Below are 15,654 nucleotides of genomic sequence, written 5' to 3'. Positions count from 1 at the left end.
GTGAGCAATTAAAACTGTTTCAGTGATCATCGAGGCGCCTGACAGACTGAATTTGGAGTTTAATTGTGTTGCCGAAAAAGAAAAAAAAAACTAATGTAAATAAAACAACACCTAGTGCAAAGCAGGTCATATGAATATTTTGTCACCATATCAGTGTATGCATCAGTTCAAGTTTTGCTATATTTATTATGCAAACAACCCTAATCGTCATGTCTGAACATCCAGCAAGTAGTAAACCGGTATTTCCTATTGCATAAAAACACACCTATGTAAGGACAGGTAGAATGTATTGAAAAATTGGAATAGAAAAAAAAAAAAATATTAACAATAAAATTGTATAAAGTTCAGAAATGTTGCTGGATTATTTGTCAGAAAGCTTATATTTAAATATAATATATTAAAGATATGTCTATGAATTCTATTTCCGTCAAGTTAATTAGAATACATTTGCAGATCTGTTGAAACCCAGCTGAATCAAACCAAAACTACGTTACCTGCATGGCACCGCCTACAATAACTTCCCAAATTGGGATCAATAAAGTACATTTATCTATCATCTATCCTTAAAAGTGATAAAATAAATGCTTTGATGCTTTGATGCAAAGTGGTTGAAGTGACCCTCTAGAAAGCTTTGCTGAAAGATTTCGGCGCTCAGTTGTCATGTCAGCCACTCTCCTGATGTAAAATAGGATAAAAAGCATTGTCACGCTGCTGAGTGGTGTACTGCTGCTCTAGTTAGGATTATTGTTCTGTCTTTTGATGTTAACAAAGCAAGGAGGACAGCTCTTGAACTTGTACGTGCGAACATCCTATCTGATCATCAGACCTCTTCAGGAATTTGCACATCTGATGCTCCATCTTCCGAGGCCCTGAACCCCCCGTCAGAGCGTTTTGTCACAGCTCCTCATCACCACAATGTGATTCATCCCCGTGTCTTTCTCTCCCCCTGCTCTTGTTTGATTTCATTCCCAACCATCAGACAAATGGGTCGTGGTTTTTCTAGCAAGCTTGGGATCTGATTAACATCTTTCCTTTTCCTTCCACTGAGAAAAGAACCAAGCACCAATTATAGAATTTTAGCCACAGGTGGTAAAGTCCAAAAAGCGGCGTTGTGAAAAATCCCCTTAAACGTTTTATTTTAACTGAATCCTGAGCCACTCTCTGAGTCAATGAAGGAGGCTAATTGGCAGGTATATGTCTGGCAGGTAGCAAACCCCTTCTTCAAGTGACAATTGCTGATCGTATACCAATTAAAAGAGCACAGGCACCGATCGGCAGGGCCATGCACCATTTGCCGTCAGCAGGTTTATGGGAAGAAAATGGATATCTAATAGCACGTTGCCAGCTTGTTTTGAGTGTACCCAAGGTGGCCCCTGTGCTGTAGGTGGAAATAAGATTCTGAAAAGTGAGGGAGCCACTGTAGCGTGGGGGCAGGTCTGACGAGGAAAAGCCTCTCGGTGGTGGGATCATTGCATTCAGAGTGCAGAGGATGGTTTCTGACAGCCAACACTGCACACCAGAGGCTGTTTGATGGGTCTCGAGTATCTAACTAAACAGATTTGGCTCCACTGGAGACAACAGTTGGAGGAGAAATTTCTCCAACCTATCATGTTGAAAGATTACATCCTGCACTGATATGCTGCCGCAGTATTTTTCCACTTTGGTACACAGTGGTACCATCCCAGTCTTCTTCTTTTTTTTTTCCTTTCTAGCTTAGTGCTGAGGTATCCACATATGGAACAGGAAACACTTTGGATCAGTTCAGGTTGACTTGTTTTTGAGCATGTGGGAAAGCGAAAGGAATCTTCCAGGATACCAGGATGTCACTCGTGTGTGGAGACATTTTCTACATCCACCGCACTCTCAACTCCCAACTTAGATTTACTCATTTTCTTTGAAACCCACAAATAGTCCGAACACACAACAGTGGCTTGATGTTTCAGTTTTCTTTGCCTCACATCTGAGTTATGATATTCTGTCATTTCGGGCTGTTTGAGGAACATAGTAAGGAACAAAGCCACAAGGCTCAAAGAAAACAGGTGTCAAACGCCACCACAAACTTAATTAATGAAAAACAAAGTAGAAAAAGATAAGAAAAATGCAGAAATTCTTTTGAAATAAAGTAGGACTCCTTTATCTTAAATTGAGCTCAACTAAACTAAGAGCATTGCAATCACACTGACTCAATATATAATGTACTGCTACTGTAAAGACAAAGGCCTGATTGTAGAACAACGGACTATTCTTCAGATTGACCTTAATACAAACAGAGAATTACATTTTAACCCTGATTCAGACTAACTTAATGCAAATGTACTTGGTCTCTCCCACCTACGTTGTGTCACAGCTTTTTGGTGGAGCAATAGTAACGATTGATCCATGTAGGTGAATAGATTTCAACCCTAAACTAGTGTATCTATAACTTTAACTTGAGTTAAAAGGTTCTATCTACAATATTCACTACCTCAAGATGTCACACTAGCTCCGGTGTTTCGGGCCAAATCAAATGATCGGCCGCCCGCACCTACGCCCTCCCACCAGCCACATTTCAGCAAGTTTTTGTCTCCATGGGTGTTGCAGTGAAAAATGTCCCCTAAACACACCAACAGAAGCAGGAAGAAATGTGTGGGCGGCTTCCGTAGAGTGGATTATAAATAAGGTGTCGTTGTGGAGTTTCTAGTTTTTCACCACCAGATAGATGGCGAGCGGGTGACAGGTGTCATTTTTACATCCACGCCAATCGGAGCTTGACCCGATCAAAGCTCATAACTGCTGCAGTCACTTGACCAGAGAATACAGCCGCAATATAAAAAAACATCAGATTGACGTTCCCTTTAAAAAAGAGATGTGCTCATACCTTGGCAGAGAGCCAGTGTAAAAGCAGATTTGAAAGATAGTAAAGAGGAACTTTTCTCTGCAGAGGACACTGATTGGTCCGTGTACAAACTAAGACTAACAGTGAACGAGTTCAGTTTTAAACTTTAGGATGACCTGCAAAAGAGAGGAGGATGGTTAAAGGAACAGGTGTAGTATCACGTCCAGGTACATTTTCAGCATCAGCATTTTTCTCAGCTCATTTCATGTCATCTAAATACATTCAGACCCACTTCTTTCAATGCACACATCACCCTCTGCAGTAGCCAAACATTCAGAAATATGGACCATAGTATTTCTTCAAGAAAAGAACATGTACACAGCCTGAGGCACGCAGAGGCCTTCCCTCTTTAAATCAATCTCTACCATGCCTCTCTGCTTCACATGAGCCCCCTGCCACCGATTTAAACAAGGGACAAAAATAGCAATAATGAACTGGCTCAATACCATAAAAATAAAAAGAAAAGAGTATAAAGACATCCATCAAATGTTCAAGGTTAATTGAAATGTTTGGTTTTTCATGAAAATAGAAGAGAAAGACAATAAAGTGTAAATTTGTGTTTTGGGGTTTGGACATTTCAGACTTCTTGTTTACTTTTCAAACAATGGATTCTGTGAGGACACCCTCTTGCCTTCTCTGAAGACTCCCACATCACCTCCATGTGATTCTGCTCTACTTACTATCTAAGTGTTGCTTTTAAAATAACCAGTCATGCTGGGTGACCTTCGGCATCTTAATCTGTTCCAACAGAACCAATGTGCATGTCGATAAACTTTTACTCCAAGGTTACACAAAGAAAAGATGACTGTGCCGTTCAGAGTAGAAATTAGGGGAGAATACACAGTTTATATTCTCAGGAACAAATTATAGTTTGGATTCAAGCTGATGGTGTTTTCCAGTTCAATTTTGCTTGATCCCTTCCAACATATTATGCAGTTACTAAATTATGTTAAAATGTTACTTCCACAATAACACCATACATTGTCAGTGTTGACTCTTACTTGGTGTAAATTAGTGAAAAGTGCTCACCAATGACTACGTTGTGGTCATGGTGATGAAATATACCAGGGAGCCAATAACCACACCCTGAGCTCTGATGATTTTATGACCAACGTTCCACTCACACCTGGTCTCTCTGCTGAAAAGTTCTCTCAAGACAACTTGTCAGAGAGTAATCTCTTCAATAAATGCAGCGTTAAACCACAAAAGCAGCCGAGGGTTGTGATCCAAGCTATTCAGGAGTGGATTCATTCTCAGGACAGACAATAATCAGTTTGAAGAATTCATGGATCAGATTAAATTTAGATTGTTTGGTTTCACACAGGACTACACAAATGTCAAGGAAGTGACAAAATGTACACTTCTACTTTCTTTGCAGTTAGGATGCAGATGCAGTACATTACCTGAAATATTTTATTATGATGCATTAACTCTGTTTTAAATTAGTAGTGAGCAGCTACTGACTTATTTCTTTAAGTAAACATATGACACGTACCAATTAATAAAGGCAATACGGTTACTGATTGAATTTCTTACCCCAGTTCCCACTTTGAAAAGTACCCTGAAAGTCTATAGACAAATTTGCTCTATACAAACCTATTCACTAAGCGATGTGAAATCCTCATCATGGGAGGAGGGATTGGGGGACAGATATCCAGAGAACAATTGGAAAAGGTGCTTAAACTGTTTTTGTTAAATTGGGACTTGTACAGTGTAAATGCAATCATAGAGCTTAAGACTATTTAAACGGCACTCTGAGAGCACACACCTCTGGCAAAGCCCAATAGTACCTTGATGAAACCACATTTAAATGAAGTAGAGTCAGATTTGTATTTGGATTTGCACCAAATTGCCCACCTATCACACCAAGCTGTGATGGGTTCTTTCTTGGTTCATGTCCCATCATGGACCGCGGCTGTGGCTGAGGGGATAGAGCGGTCATACTCCAAACAGAAGGTCAGCAGTTCGATCCTATCTTTCCCATCTGTGTGCCAAAGAGTCCTTTGGCAAGATAATGAACACCAAAATACCCATGATTTTTATATTTTTTTATCCACCAAAGAAAATGTCAAATTTAATTAAATATCATTTGCAAGTGTTTCAGTTAAATCAATATTCACACCGTCAAATAAAGCATGTACACATTATGAGTGAGAGTAATGAGTAACCTTCGTTACTCCTGTGTCCATATAGGACGTTGGGAAAAAAAGACCCTACTCATGTTGCAATATTTTCAGTGCAGGGCAGAAGTTTCTATGGACAGGACTAACGTTACATTGAAATAACCTATGTAAACATGCTAACTTACTATGTATTTATTAATAAATGAATATTTGTGTTAATATAGTAAGGGTAGTTAATATTCTTTGTCACTGTAACATCGTTGGTTAGCCATGATGATGTTGCGAGTGGTGTCCTTATTCCTAGGGGAAGATTTTCTTCCCAGAACCCTTGTGGCTCAGTGTGGAGGGGGACATTTAGTGAAGGACTCTTTATATGGAGGGGTAGGGCCAAGGAAGGAAATGAAACAGCCCCCCTCCCCCCCCTATTTTATTTCGGGTTAGGGTTGCATCAACTTGAAAACACCTGACATACACTCAAAGGGTCTTTAAATAAATAATATGGATAGAATGGGCTGTGTTCTGCTTTGTAAAGTGACTCCATTATCTTGCACTTTCAAAATGATGCACGTTTAATGTTTTATTGATATGGAAGAAGTCTGTATGTGTAAACATGAGTGTTAAGCCGGATGGATGCATGCTAAGAACGCAAATACTGATGTAGAAAACCTGTAAACTACTGCTTTGAAATATTGTTTACTTGTTTATTTGGTCTTATTTTGTGTGATTTGCTGCTTTTATTTAATTGTTTTTAGTTTTTAGCATATGTTTATATACTTTTATATTTATTTTTGTATTGTTGTTTCGATTGACTGACTTTGAATTTTAGTTTAGAATAAATTACATTCTGTTAATGTTGGTTTACTTGAAATACAAATAATTATAACGCAGTAAAATAACTACTTATTCTGGACCCAGCACTGGAATGAATGGTTCAGCGAGGGCATGTTTGCACTGTCAAAACAACCAGAGGATGTGAGAAAGCAAAGGTAATTGAGAGAGCTCAGAAAGGATAAGCAATATTCTAAAGGTCAGTCTCAGTGATACCGGCCTGAGAATATGATTACATTTGCTTGGCTAACCTTGGAGCGCAAATGTTCTGAGATGCTGGACCACGCTTTTTGACCTCCACCGAGAGACGTCTCTCTGAGATGCCAAATCAGCCATTGGTACCAAAGCTGAGTGGTGACTTATATTATTGCTTTTTCCTGGTGAGGAAGAAGTTTCATTTTCATTTCAATTTCTACAATATTACTTTGGCTGCCAATCAAATAGGTCCTGAGATTTGATATGAGCCACCATAACAGTCTGATGACACAATATTCAAAACCTAGATTATAGCGACGTCCCTGAAGTTGTTGATAATCTCATAAATAAGCAATATATGAAATAGCCTGGGAAGTAGAGAAGCGCTACTTTGAAAATGAGCAAACGTCGTTACACTTTTTTGTGGCCCCATGTGCATGTCAGTTTAAATTCACAAACTGATACATATTCAATGACATCTTTTATCACCACTCACTGTCCATGTAGAGTAAGAGAGAAATAATACTGAGGGACCATATTTTCTTATTAGAATGATATTATACTAGGTTCATTTGCAGTGAAATTCCTTCCTTTCTCTATTATGCCGCAGCCATGAAATCCTGCCGGCTGCAGCACAAGGTGGGAATTCTCTGCACGACCACAGGAGGATCATGAATAGGGTTTAACAGCTCCAGCTGTTGTACGGTGGTTAGTAAAGCAAGTGTGCCGTGGAGAACTGCTCGAAGAGATAGCTGAGATTTAAACAGGGCAGCAAACCGCCAAGCGGTTGGTGCCAGAGGGAAGGACAAACGGGCACTTATTTATGTATGCCTGTACGCACTGGGAAAGTTGTTGCATTTGCTTTGGGAAACAGATGCTTTTTACTTACTGTAAACACACCACAATACCTTGGTGCGTAATCATCCAAATATGGTCTGCTTTTATTTCCTAATCGGCCCAATCCCTAACAGCAGCTTTCAGCACAATATGCCAAGGTTAATTCTCAACAGTACAAGACCAACTTGTAAAATGTTGTCAATACAAAAAAATTCAAACCCTTCAAGATGCCCAGTTTAAATTGGGGGAGGAGTCATGTCTTAATGTACGAGCGATAGAGTAGGTTGACAAACTTAAAGGTCGGCGGTTAGATCCCTGGCCCCTCCAGTCCATCTGAGCACGAATGTGTGAAAGGAAATAGGAAAGTAGAACTTTGAGTTTGTGCGTGAATGTGACTTGTAGTGTAAACTGGTTTGAATCACCACACAGTCCTACATGCAGTCCATTTACAGACTGGCTCTACTGGCTCCACAAAACCTGCGTATTTTCTGAAGGTGATTTTGATCAAAAAGAAAAAAACTGATTATTTTTTGCTGTGTTATTTAGTGAGGATAATGTGAACGACTCATCATATAAAAAGGCCCTTGTGTAGTTGAATTGAAAGGACTCAGGGTTAACACTCTGTAATGGCTGATTTCTCAACCCCACCTTATTTCTCCCTATGCATGATCACCACAATCCCCCGTATGGTATAACTAGCATATAATTAGGATTTTTAATCGAGTAGAGTCAAGATGTCCAAATAAATGAAATGTCCATGCTCAGAGAGAAAGGATTAAATTGTTTTTTCATCGATTGTATATTTGTTCAACACCTTAAGCGAATGCCTTACCTGAAATGTGATTGACTGTTGTTGATTCATTTAAATGACAATATGATTGCTCCACAAGAGTCAAGCAAAGTCGTCTGGATGTCCCCCAGATGGTTGGCTGCAGTAGACTTCCTTAACCTGCCTCCTCCGCGTTAGCAGGTGGGACATGGGACAACAAAAGTGCAAACTACCACGGTTCCATCCTCCAATCGCTATACGTGTGTTGTATCCAGGATATTTTGGCTTAATTTGTTGTCAATTCTGGCTTCATTGGCTTCATTTCTATCCGTCCATCTTTGTATACAGTCTCTGGTGTGAACCTAGTTGCTCCTATTCTTTTGATTTTTATACAAATCTAAAGGAGCCATATTCATATTTTATATGCTCTAAAGTGTATCCAGGTTTGATGGAACAGATTCATCTGGTTTGCTTGTTGCTTTCAGGACTTAATCCAACCAGAAAGCCGGAGTCTCATCAACTTACCTTTTTAAATTGAATGCTTAATGCTTACTATAAGTAAATAATAGTATGAAGGCCACCATTAATGCAAACTGCAGCACAATACACATCCATCTACCACCCTGACCTCCACACCCTGGCTTTATGCCTTGCTACATAAAGAGGAAAATTACTTGCTGCATTTACGATGAACATACGTTCATAATTCCTAGGGATCCCGGGCCGGTCTGTCACAATTAATGTACAAGCATGCATAGTTTGTAAGCAGCGGAGGGCAGGATGAGGAGCCCTGCTCAAGAGGACTCAACCTATTAAGCACATGGAGCACCTGGAATGTGTCAGAATGCCAACAATCAAATTACATTTTCTAACCCGTTATCTTCATCTTCTCTGAAATGTCCTTCCATATTTTACAGGGCAGAGACTGTTATTACAGTAGTTTTTTTTATAACTGTTGCCGCAGTAAAGAGAGAGTCTCCTCCGTCGAGACGCGTCATTGAGATATCGCAGCTTATCTCTGCTAACATTACAATAAGTGAGGAAGAGTTCACTGAAAGCCATGGTCCATCATGTGCAATTTCACAACTTGTGCAGTTGTAGTGACAGCAGGTGAAAAGTTCTAATCTAATGGTTCCGGTGAGTCTTCATGAGTTTTGAGCCTTTACCACTTAGTACCTTAACTTCCACCATATGATGTCCTCGCTAACTAAACACAAACATAACGTTTGCATCAGTGAGTACTCACAAAATGTGTCCTAAATGTGAATTATCGCAATTGTTCTCTCTGCACACAGACGTTTGGTCCTCATAAGGAAAGATATTAACTTTATTTACCACAGTCTCACAAACTGCCACCAAAAGCACCTCAGCTCAGCAGAAAAACACAATCTCTGGAAAATAATTGGCCTGACACGCAGATGCACAACAAGATGGAGAGAGTGGAAGGAACAGTGAGATGTCGTCAATCAATCAGCAAAAACGCATGAACTCTGTGGGAAGGACAGAGAGGCCTTTTGTGAATAAGAAAATAAAACTATTGCCAATGGCAAGGTGGCCTTACGTTATCCTAAATATGTAATAAGCTCTGACATCTGCATCGAGCGCACAGTGTGTTTAAAGTGCATGCAGGGAAATTAGTATTAAGTGGGGAAACCTGTGTCACACTCTGTTTGAGGCCTACCTGGAACAAAGCTCCCCTGCACCACCTCCTTGTACGCCCACCATCCTTCGTGAATCTTCGGTGTACTCGGCTGTGCTGTGAGGAGGAGAAGAGACACAGATACATCAATCACTTGGAACTGAAATTCAGACAAGAAAGCAAAAAAAAAAAAAAAAACTCCTGCCAAGTTTCGAAGCTCTCCAACTAAAACAATATTTTTTTCCCCTACCCTCATTATTTCAAGACACCCTGCTAACCTCCTCAGTGAGAGGGCTCTGCACATAAAGTCTCCTGAGATCGCCTTGGAGCAAAGGCCTCCCATTAGAATGCAACCTCTCATTTCTGTCCGGCTGAGCACACACACACACTCTCACACAGACACACACGCACATGGACACTCCCTCATGATCCGATGCCTTCCGAGACATAAGCATGGAAATCCCTGCTGTCCTGTGAGCTGTGGAAGAAAGTCCCTGATTAGAACAAGGTGGTACAGTATAATTGAGGTGAGCAAAGGTCTCAACACAAAGAGAGAGTTGTGATCGAGAATTACCCACTGAGCCTTCAGGATATTACTTTTCACACTTTCTTTTTTTCACCTGTTCATTCAGCAAACACGCAAAGTGCAGCTTAATCGAGGGTCTGGAGGTTACCGAGCTTGCTTGTCAATTTTCAATTTCAAGGTTCAATTTCAGAGGGGTGGGCCAGTTGAGCACGATCCAGAAAAGGCTATTTTCTCTAAGGGCGATCTTCACCGGCACAAGCCTAAAAGGGAGGGAAATGGTAGTTGCCCTTTCATGGGAAAAAAAAACAACATTGTTGTCAGTTCTTTTCTCATAATGATAAATTGTTTCGTAAATTAAATTTAGGTTAACACCACTTTTATCCTGCATGAAACAAATAAAACAATAAAAATGGAGGACTAAAAAAAAAAAGCAGAATCACTCCATACCAGTCAAGGTGCTTTTTTAACAAATTTGCTATCTCTTTTGGATGAAAGAATTTAATTTCATGTTGAAATTGCAACGTGCATTCTGGTAGATACCTTGGCAATGCATAAATTCGTTGGCGTAATAATCATCATGAAAGGAGATGACAGGAGCCTCTATGTCTCCGGGGTGGGATTATTAGAAGTGTTTTTTCTACAAACCCACAAATGTTCTTTTTATTTCTACAAACCCTCTTTCTTGTCTGTTCAAACACAACGTTTCTGCTTGACACCAAGCAGACCACTTAACATCAATATGTGGTTTAATGAGCAATCAGTCCACGGTTTGGAGATCATTACTTAACAGCAGAAGTTTATCTCCAGTCACTGTACACAACAGAGAAGCTTCATGGCTCACACACACTCTCCGATTTCATATAAAGGCCAAATCAGATTTAAAAGGATTTTTACCATTGGCTAAAGCTGGAAATGAATCTTTGAGGACACTTTTTGTAGAAGATAGATAATGATCAAACTTGCAATTTCCAATATAATGGAAATTTTTTCATGTATCCAATGTGTACATTTTTCAAATTAAAAGAAATTCTTAAGTAGCGCAAGCACTGAGAGTTGATTAAAAACCTTAATGCAGTTGGGGATGTATTCCTAAAAACACCCAAGGTAAATCCAGATTGTTCACACTCTGTTTTCTTTGATAAATAAGGTAAAGAGATTTTCAAAATCATTACCAGAACCCCTAAGGGAACTGCACATCCACATGCATGTGCTTATGCATGCACCACAGTTGTTTTTATCAGGATGGGGGACAATTATATCAACACACCGAGTCCACCTTTCAACATCATGGATGCCAGGTACCTTACAGAAGAAAGACTGAGCCACCAGGACACGGATGGTGGCTTCAGTGACAGTTAACTGTTAGAGTGATGTCAGGATCTGTAAGAAAGAGGCGCCAGCAACATACAGCCTTGACAACTACACACTGATTGACTGACAGCCATTTAGACCAATCACTTGTGAATTCAGTGTAGGATGGGAGAGTTTGCCAGTGAATGTTGAAATGCCAGATCTTGGAGTGACGGCAGTATCCAGAGCTGCACAACTGAGGTAGGGATATGATAAAAGGACTTTTGTCTCGGCACATTCAAAAATTCAAAAGACAGCATTCTCCCTCATCATTATCACAGGGTGTACATTTTCTTTTAACTGATAACACATCAACACACCAGACTGTGTTCTAACTGAGGTGCGTACCACGTTTTGTCATTGTAAGTTGAGTTAATCAATTTAGTTTTGGGGTTTTAGCATTTTAACTCCATCAGTGCAAACTTCCTGGTTTAGCCAAAAGAGGTGGCTGACGGTGGAGCTTGGCCAAATACAGAGGCCTACTAAATGGTCATGAATAAGAGCTCTATGCATGTATGCACCAGTATTGTTTGAGTAAAGTCCTGTTTGCTCTTCTGTTTGCCTAGTTATCGACTAAATGTATTCATTTTTTCTTTCCTTTGTATTCCTGCCTTGTGAAAAACGTTATTACCACTACTTAATGCTTTAATTTATTCATGTATCATAAAAATGTAGTTAAATCATTCCACTTAATGTCACTCAAAACAATAAAGTCCCGTCAGTCAGGAGAAGTAACTCCTACAACACTAATTTGCATTAAAACATATCAATAAGTCAATATGTCAATAAGAAATATTGACAGTAACGGTTCAGTCTAAGTAAAGGACTCATCATATGCCCATTTTACCACAGTTGATATGGTTCCTTGGGGTCTAAATGAAATGTCTGTAACATATTTTGGTCAAAAAACCACAGGACCTTAAAACAGGACCTTTTTACCCTGTCTAAAAGAGCCCTCCTCAGATTGACCTGTTTTGAGTGCCCCGCCCCCCTCTCAGCAATTGTCATTTGGCCAATGTCCAATCCTGGACCATGACCACCCCAACAACCAAACTCACACCAGCTTCAAGCATCAGGAGTGACACATGCGTGTGGGAGCTCAGATTTCCTTTAAATAAGTCTGTTTGGATGTGTTTTGAATGTACATGAAAGCATGTAAGCAAAGACAAACTTCCGCCTAAACAAAGTTACATGGTGAAGTATTTTCTATTTCATTCTATTTTTAAGACCCAGCAATGTGTCAGTGCAAGTGATTGAACATTGTGGCAGCTAATTAAAGTGGGCTATGACAAGTGTGATAAGTGTGACAAGGAAGATAAAAGTACCTAATAGCAATCACTGAGACGTTGGTTCACCACTACATCAACCTCAGAACATTTTCACCATGTTTTACGAGATAGAAGCTGAGAACTAAGAAGAAATAATGAGCGGTCAGACATAACAACCGTGCGCAGTGTAACTCTGTGTGTTTGTGTACAGGAGGGGGAGTGGTAGTGTGTGTAAGTGAGAGCCCTTGGGATCCCAGCTACTGTAAGTAATAATATAAAGGAGATTTGGAGTTCTGGGACATGATCCTCTTACGAGCTACTGACAATAACAATACAGATTCAGTTTTCTCTCTCTCTTAGTTGCATGCTGCACATGTGCACCGTAATAGAGGGAGGCTGTTATAACGCAGTTGCTGTCCCAGACAAAAAAAAAGAATATCCCCCCCCCCCGTATAGATTGCGAGGACCACTCCGCCCATAATTTCACTCTAGTAAGCGTGAATGTGAAACTGTTTGGTTATCATCAGTTTTGGAGAAATAGCAGATGAGATACGACACTGTTTAATCCCATGAGGTCTATTTATGGTTGTGTGATCCCTGTGGGAAAGCTGAGCTGGCAGAGCATTCCACAGGGCACACACCATTACAACTTTATATAGAAAAGTGATTGATTATATGGATATGAATTACCCATTCAAGATGAGGATTGTATCAACCTTTGTGAGGGTGTAGGCCAGGGGTGTCCAAACTGCGGCCCGCCGTCCATTTTTAATTGGCCCGCATTATTGTCTCTTTTTTTTTTAGACTAACAACTTAGTAGCACTTAAATGAGACTTACTTATAGCACTTTTTTTTGCTTTATTTTTGAAGAAATTGTACTTTCTTGATTCTTGTTGTTCTGGGTTTGAACCCTCGGGGTTGATGCACTTAAGGCCGGCGCATACTGTGTTTTCAGAGACATGCAAGAAGGGGTACGCTCAAGAGCCCCTTGCGTGCACCTTGCATGCTTGCGTGCATTGCCCAATTTTTAGAACTATACGACAAAGCTACGCAAGCCTCACGCAGCCTTTCCGGAGTCACATTTCCAGTTTCATGCCTCATAATACCGGCAGAAACCACGGAAGATTAAAAAAAAACGAATATGGACCAAATAGAAGAGTGTTTGGCAGAAGAGACCTGAAAGTATGACCACTTGTATAACCAGTCATTGACGGAATACAAGGACACGCAGATGGCCTGCAATTCCTGGAAGGACATCTCGGCTAACGTCGGTTTGCAGGTCGATGAAGGTACGGAGCTGTGAATGAAATGTAATGTAATATAATGGACTATTGCATTTCTCAGCCCTGACTTGCCAGCTGTCCCTCAGAACGCCGCCACGTCCCTCAAAACGCCGCCACGCTGCCACGCCCTCCCACCCTGTCAACAGTCCGCTCCATGGCAGGAGGCGTGGCGGCGTGAGTGGCCCAGTCCTTCGGATTTTTTTCTGTATGTGGCCCTCGGGACAAAAAGTTTGGACACCCCTGGTGTAGGCCCATATCTGTTTCAGTTTTTAACCAAATGATTATGGTATTTAATTAATTTGACACATTTCTGCATCTATGAATTCAATAAATAAATTTGCATTTGAATCATGCAAATGGTCCATTCAAAAAGAAAATTGTCATCTTAATTAATTCATGGTGTCTAATTAATTTTGATTCTCTCTTTTTGTTTTCCATAATTTACGGATATATAAATGTTCTCTATTGTAGGATTTGTTTTCTTTCTATATCCTTCCCTTTTACATCATTCTATTTTATATTTAATTATGTATATGCTAGTTTCGGGATAGCTGCACTTTGCAATATGCAATTGTAATGCATGTATTGCATTATATGTTGCTTTACAATTAATAATGATATATTTGATTATTTCATAATAAACTGTCACATAATAAATTTGCCTACTTTTCTGATGGTTAGCGATCTACGTAGTGTAAAAATAATTAATACAAATAATTGTTCAATAAAATCTCGTACACTTTTACCCAACAAATTTACACGAGAAATTACCAAATTTGTATTGGCAGAATCAGAATCTGCCATTCTATGTGATGAGTGAGCGGCCTACAACAACAAATTGTAGAAGGTTTACAGGGCAATTGATTTAACAACTAGGTTCCTCACCCTCCAGCAGAAATAAAATGTGTAACCAAATAATAAAACCGTCTCTGATTTGAGAGGGAAGCTGTGGATAATTTTACAAATGGGTGGCACAGCAACAGGGTTTCATTAATTATTTAAATCTCCATACACAGCCACAGGATAAGTCAGGAAATAACCGTGAATAATGTTCAGTGATTCATTTTACACCTGCTATTAAAACGAGTGTCCACATTTAGAAATAGATCTGATCGCTCTGTCACCTTCTCCTCCCTTCTACACGGGTCCAAAAGACAACAAAATAAGAGGGACAGATGAAAAATAAAACTACAAAGACGGCAGCCATCTGTGAAGCTGTGCTATTGTGAGTTTGTGCTTTTCGTTTGGTCTTGTCTTAACTCCATCCACGGATGTTTTTGAATATGCAGACAGCTTTGTGTGTTTCCTGGCTAATGGCTGCTCGCTGCCTAGCTGCTGCTAACTCACTGGTTTGGAACAGTCGTATGTGATTATTATTTCCACCCATAAACGTATACTCATAAAAGCATATCCAATAAGCTCTAATAGCACAACATCATTCATCAACTTACCCATAATTAAAAATCTGCTCAGATCTCATGCCTACAGCAAAAGGTGAAAAGGTTGGGCCACACAAAGTCTGCATAAATCCAGCAGGACAGACTCACACCTATAATCCAAACCCTGCTTACATTACACAGCCAGCATACCGGGGACACCTTTATTAATGTTGTAAATCATCACGAGACACCAGGATTTTAAATTAAAGATGCAAAGGTTGTTTCAGATCTCATCCACTTTCCCTCTTTTGCTGCTTTTAAAATAGAAGAGAGGAGCTCAGGTAATTATTACTGACTCAAATGACTGACCTAGTATTGCTTTTATTAATAATGCATTCAACCTCTCTTCCATGTGCCTATAACAGAGCCTTTAGTGTTACTTAGTCCATTCAGTTAAATTAAACTTAATTTTTCATGATCCTTTTTTAAAATGAATCAAATTATTCATTTACTTGTTAATCCAAAACAAAAGTCTATAATGGTACATTCCAACCTCCGTATTTGCCATGAGAAAGCGTTATA

The 15,654-nt window shown here is 39.8% G+C and overlaps 1 protein-coding gene across 1 annotated transcript in view; it reads right to left on the bottom strand.

The window, feature by feature from the left end:
- The window catches only part of ca10a (carbonic anhydrase Xa), a 244,659-nt gene that overhangs the window by 203,528 nt on the left and 25,477 nt on the right, over positions 1 to 15,654 (bottom strand). Inside the window, exon 2 of the mRNA XM_062413725.1 lies at positions 9,309 to 9,383. Coding sequence (XP_062269709.1) covers positions 9,309 to 9,383 — 75 coding nt within the window. The remainder of the gene's footprint in view (positions 1 to 9,308; positions 9,384 to 15,654) is intronic.

Source organism: Platichthys flesus, chromosome 20 (assembly GCF_949316205.1).
Source record: "Platichthys flesus chromosome 20, fPlaFle2.1, whole genome shotgun sequence".
In the NCBI taxonomy this organism is placed as follows: domain Eukaryota; kingdom Metazoa; phylum Chordata; class Actinopteri; order Pleuronectiformes; family Pleuronectidae; genus Platichthys; species Platichthys flesus.
The sequence above is the reverse complement of the archived record's forward strand: the minus strand, read 5'-3'. Positions and strand labels throughout refer to the sequence as shown.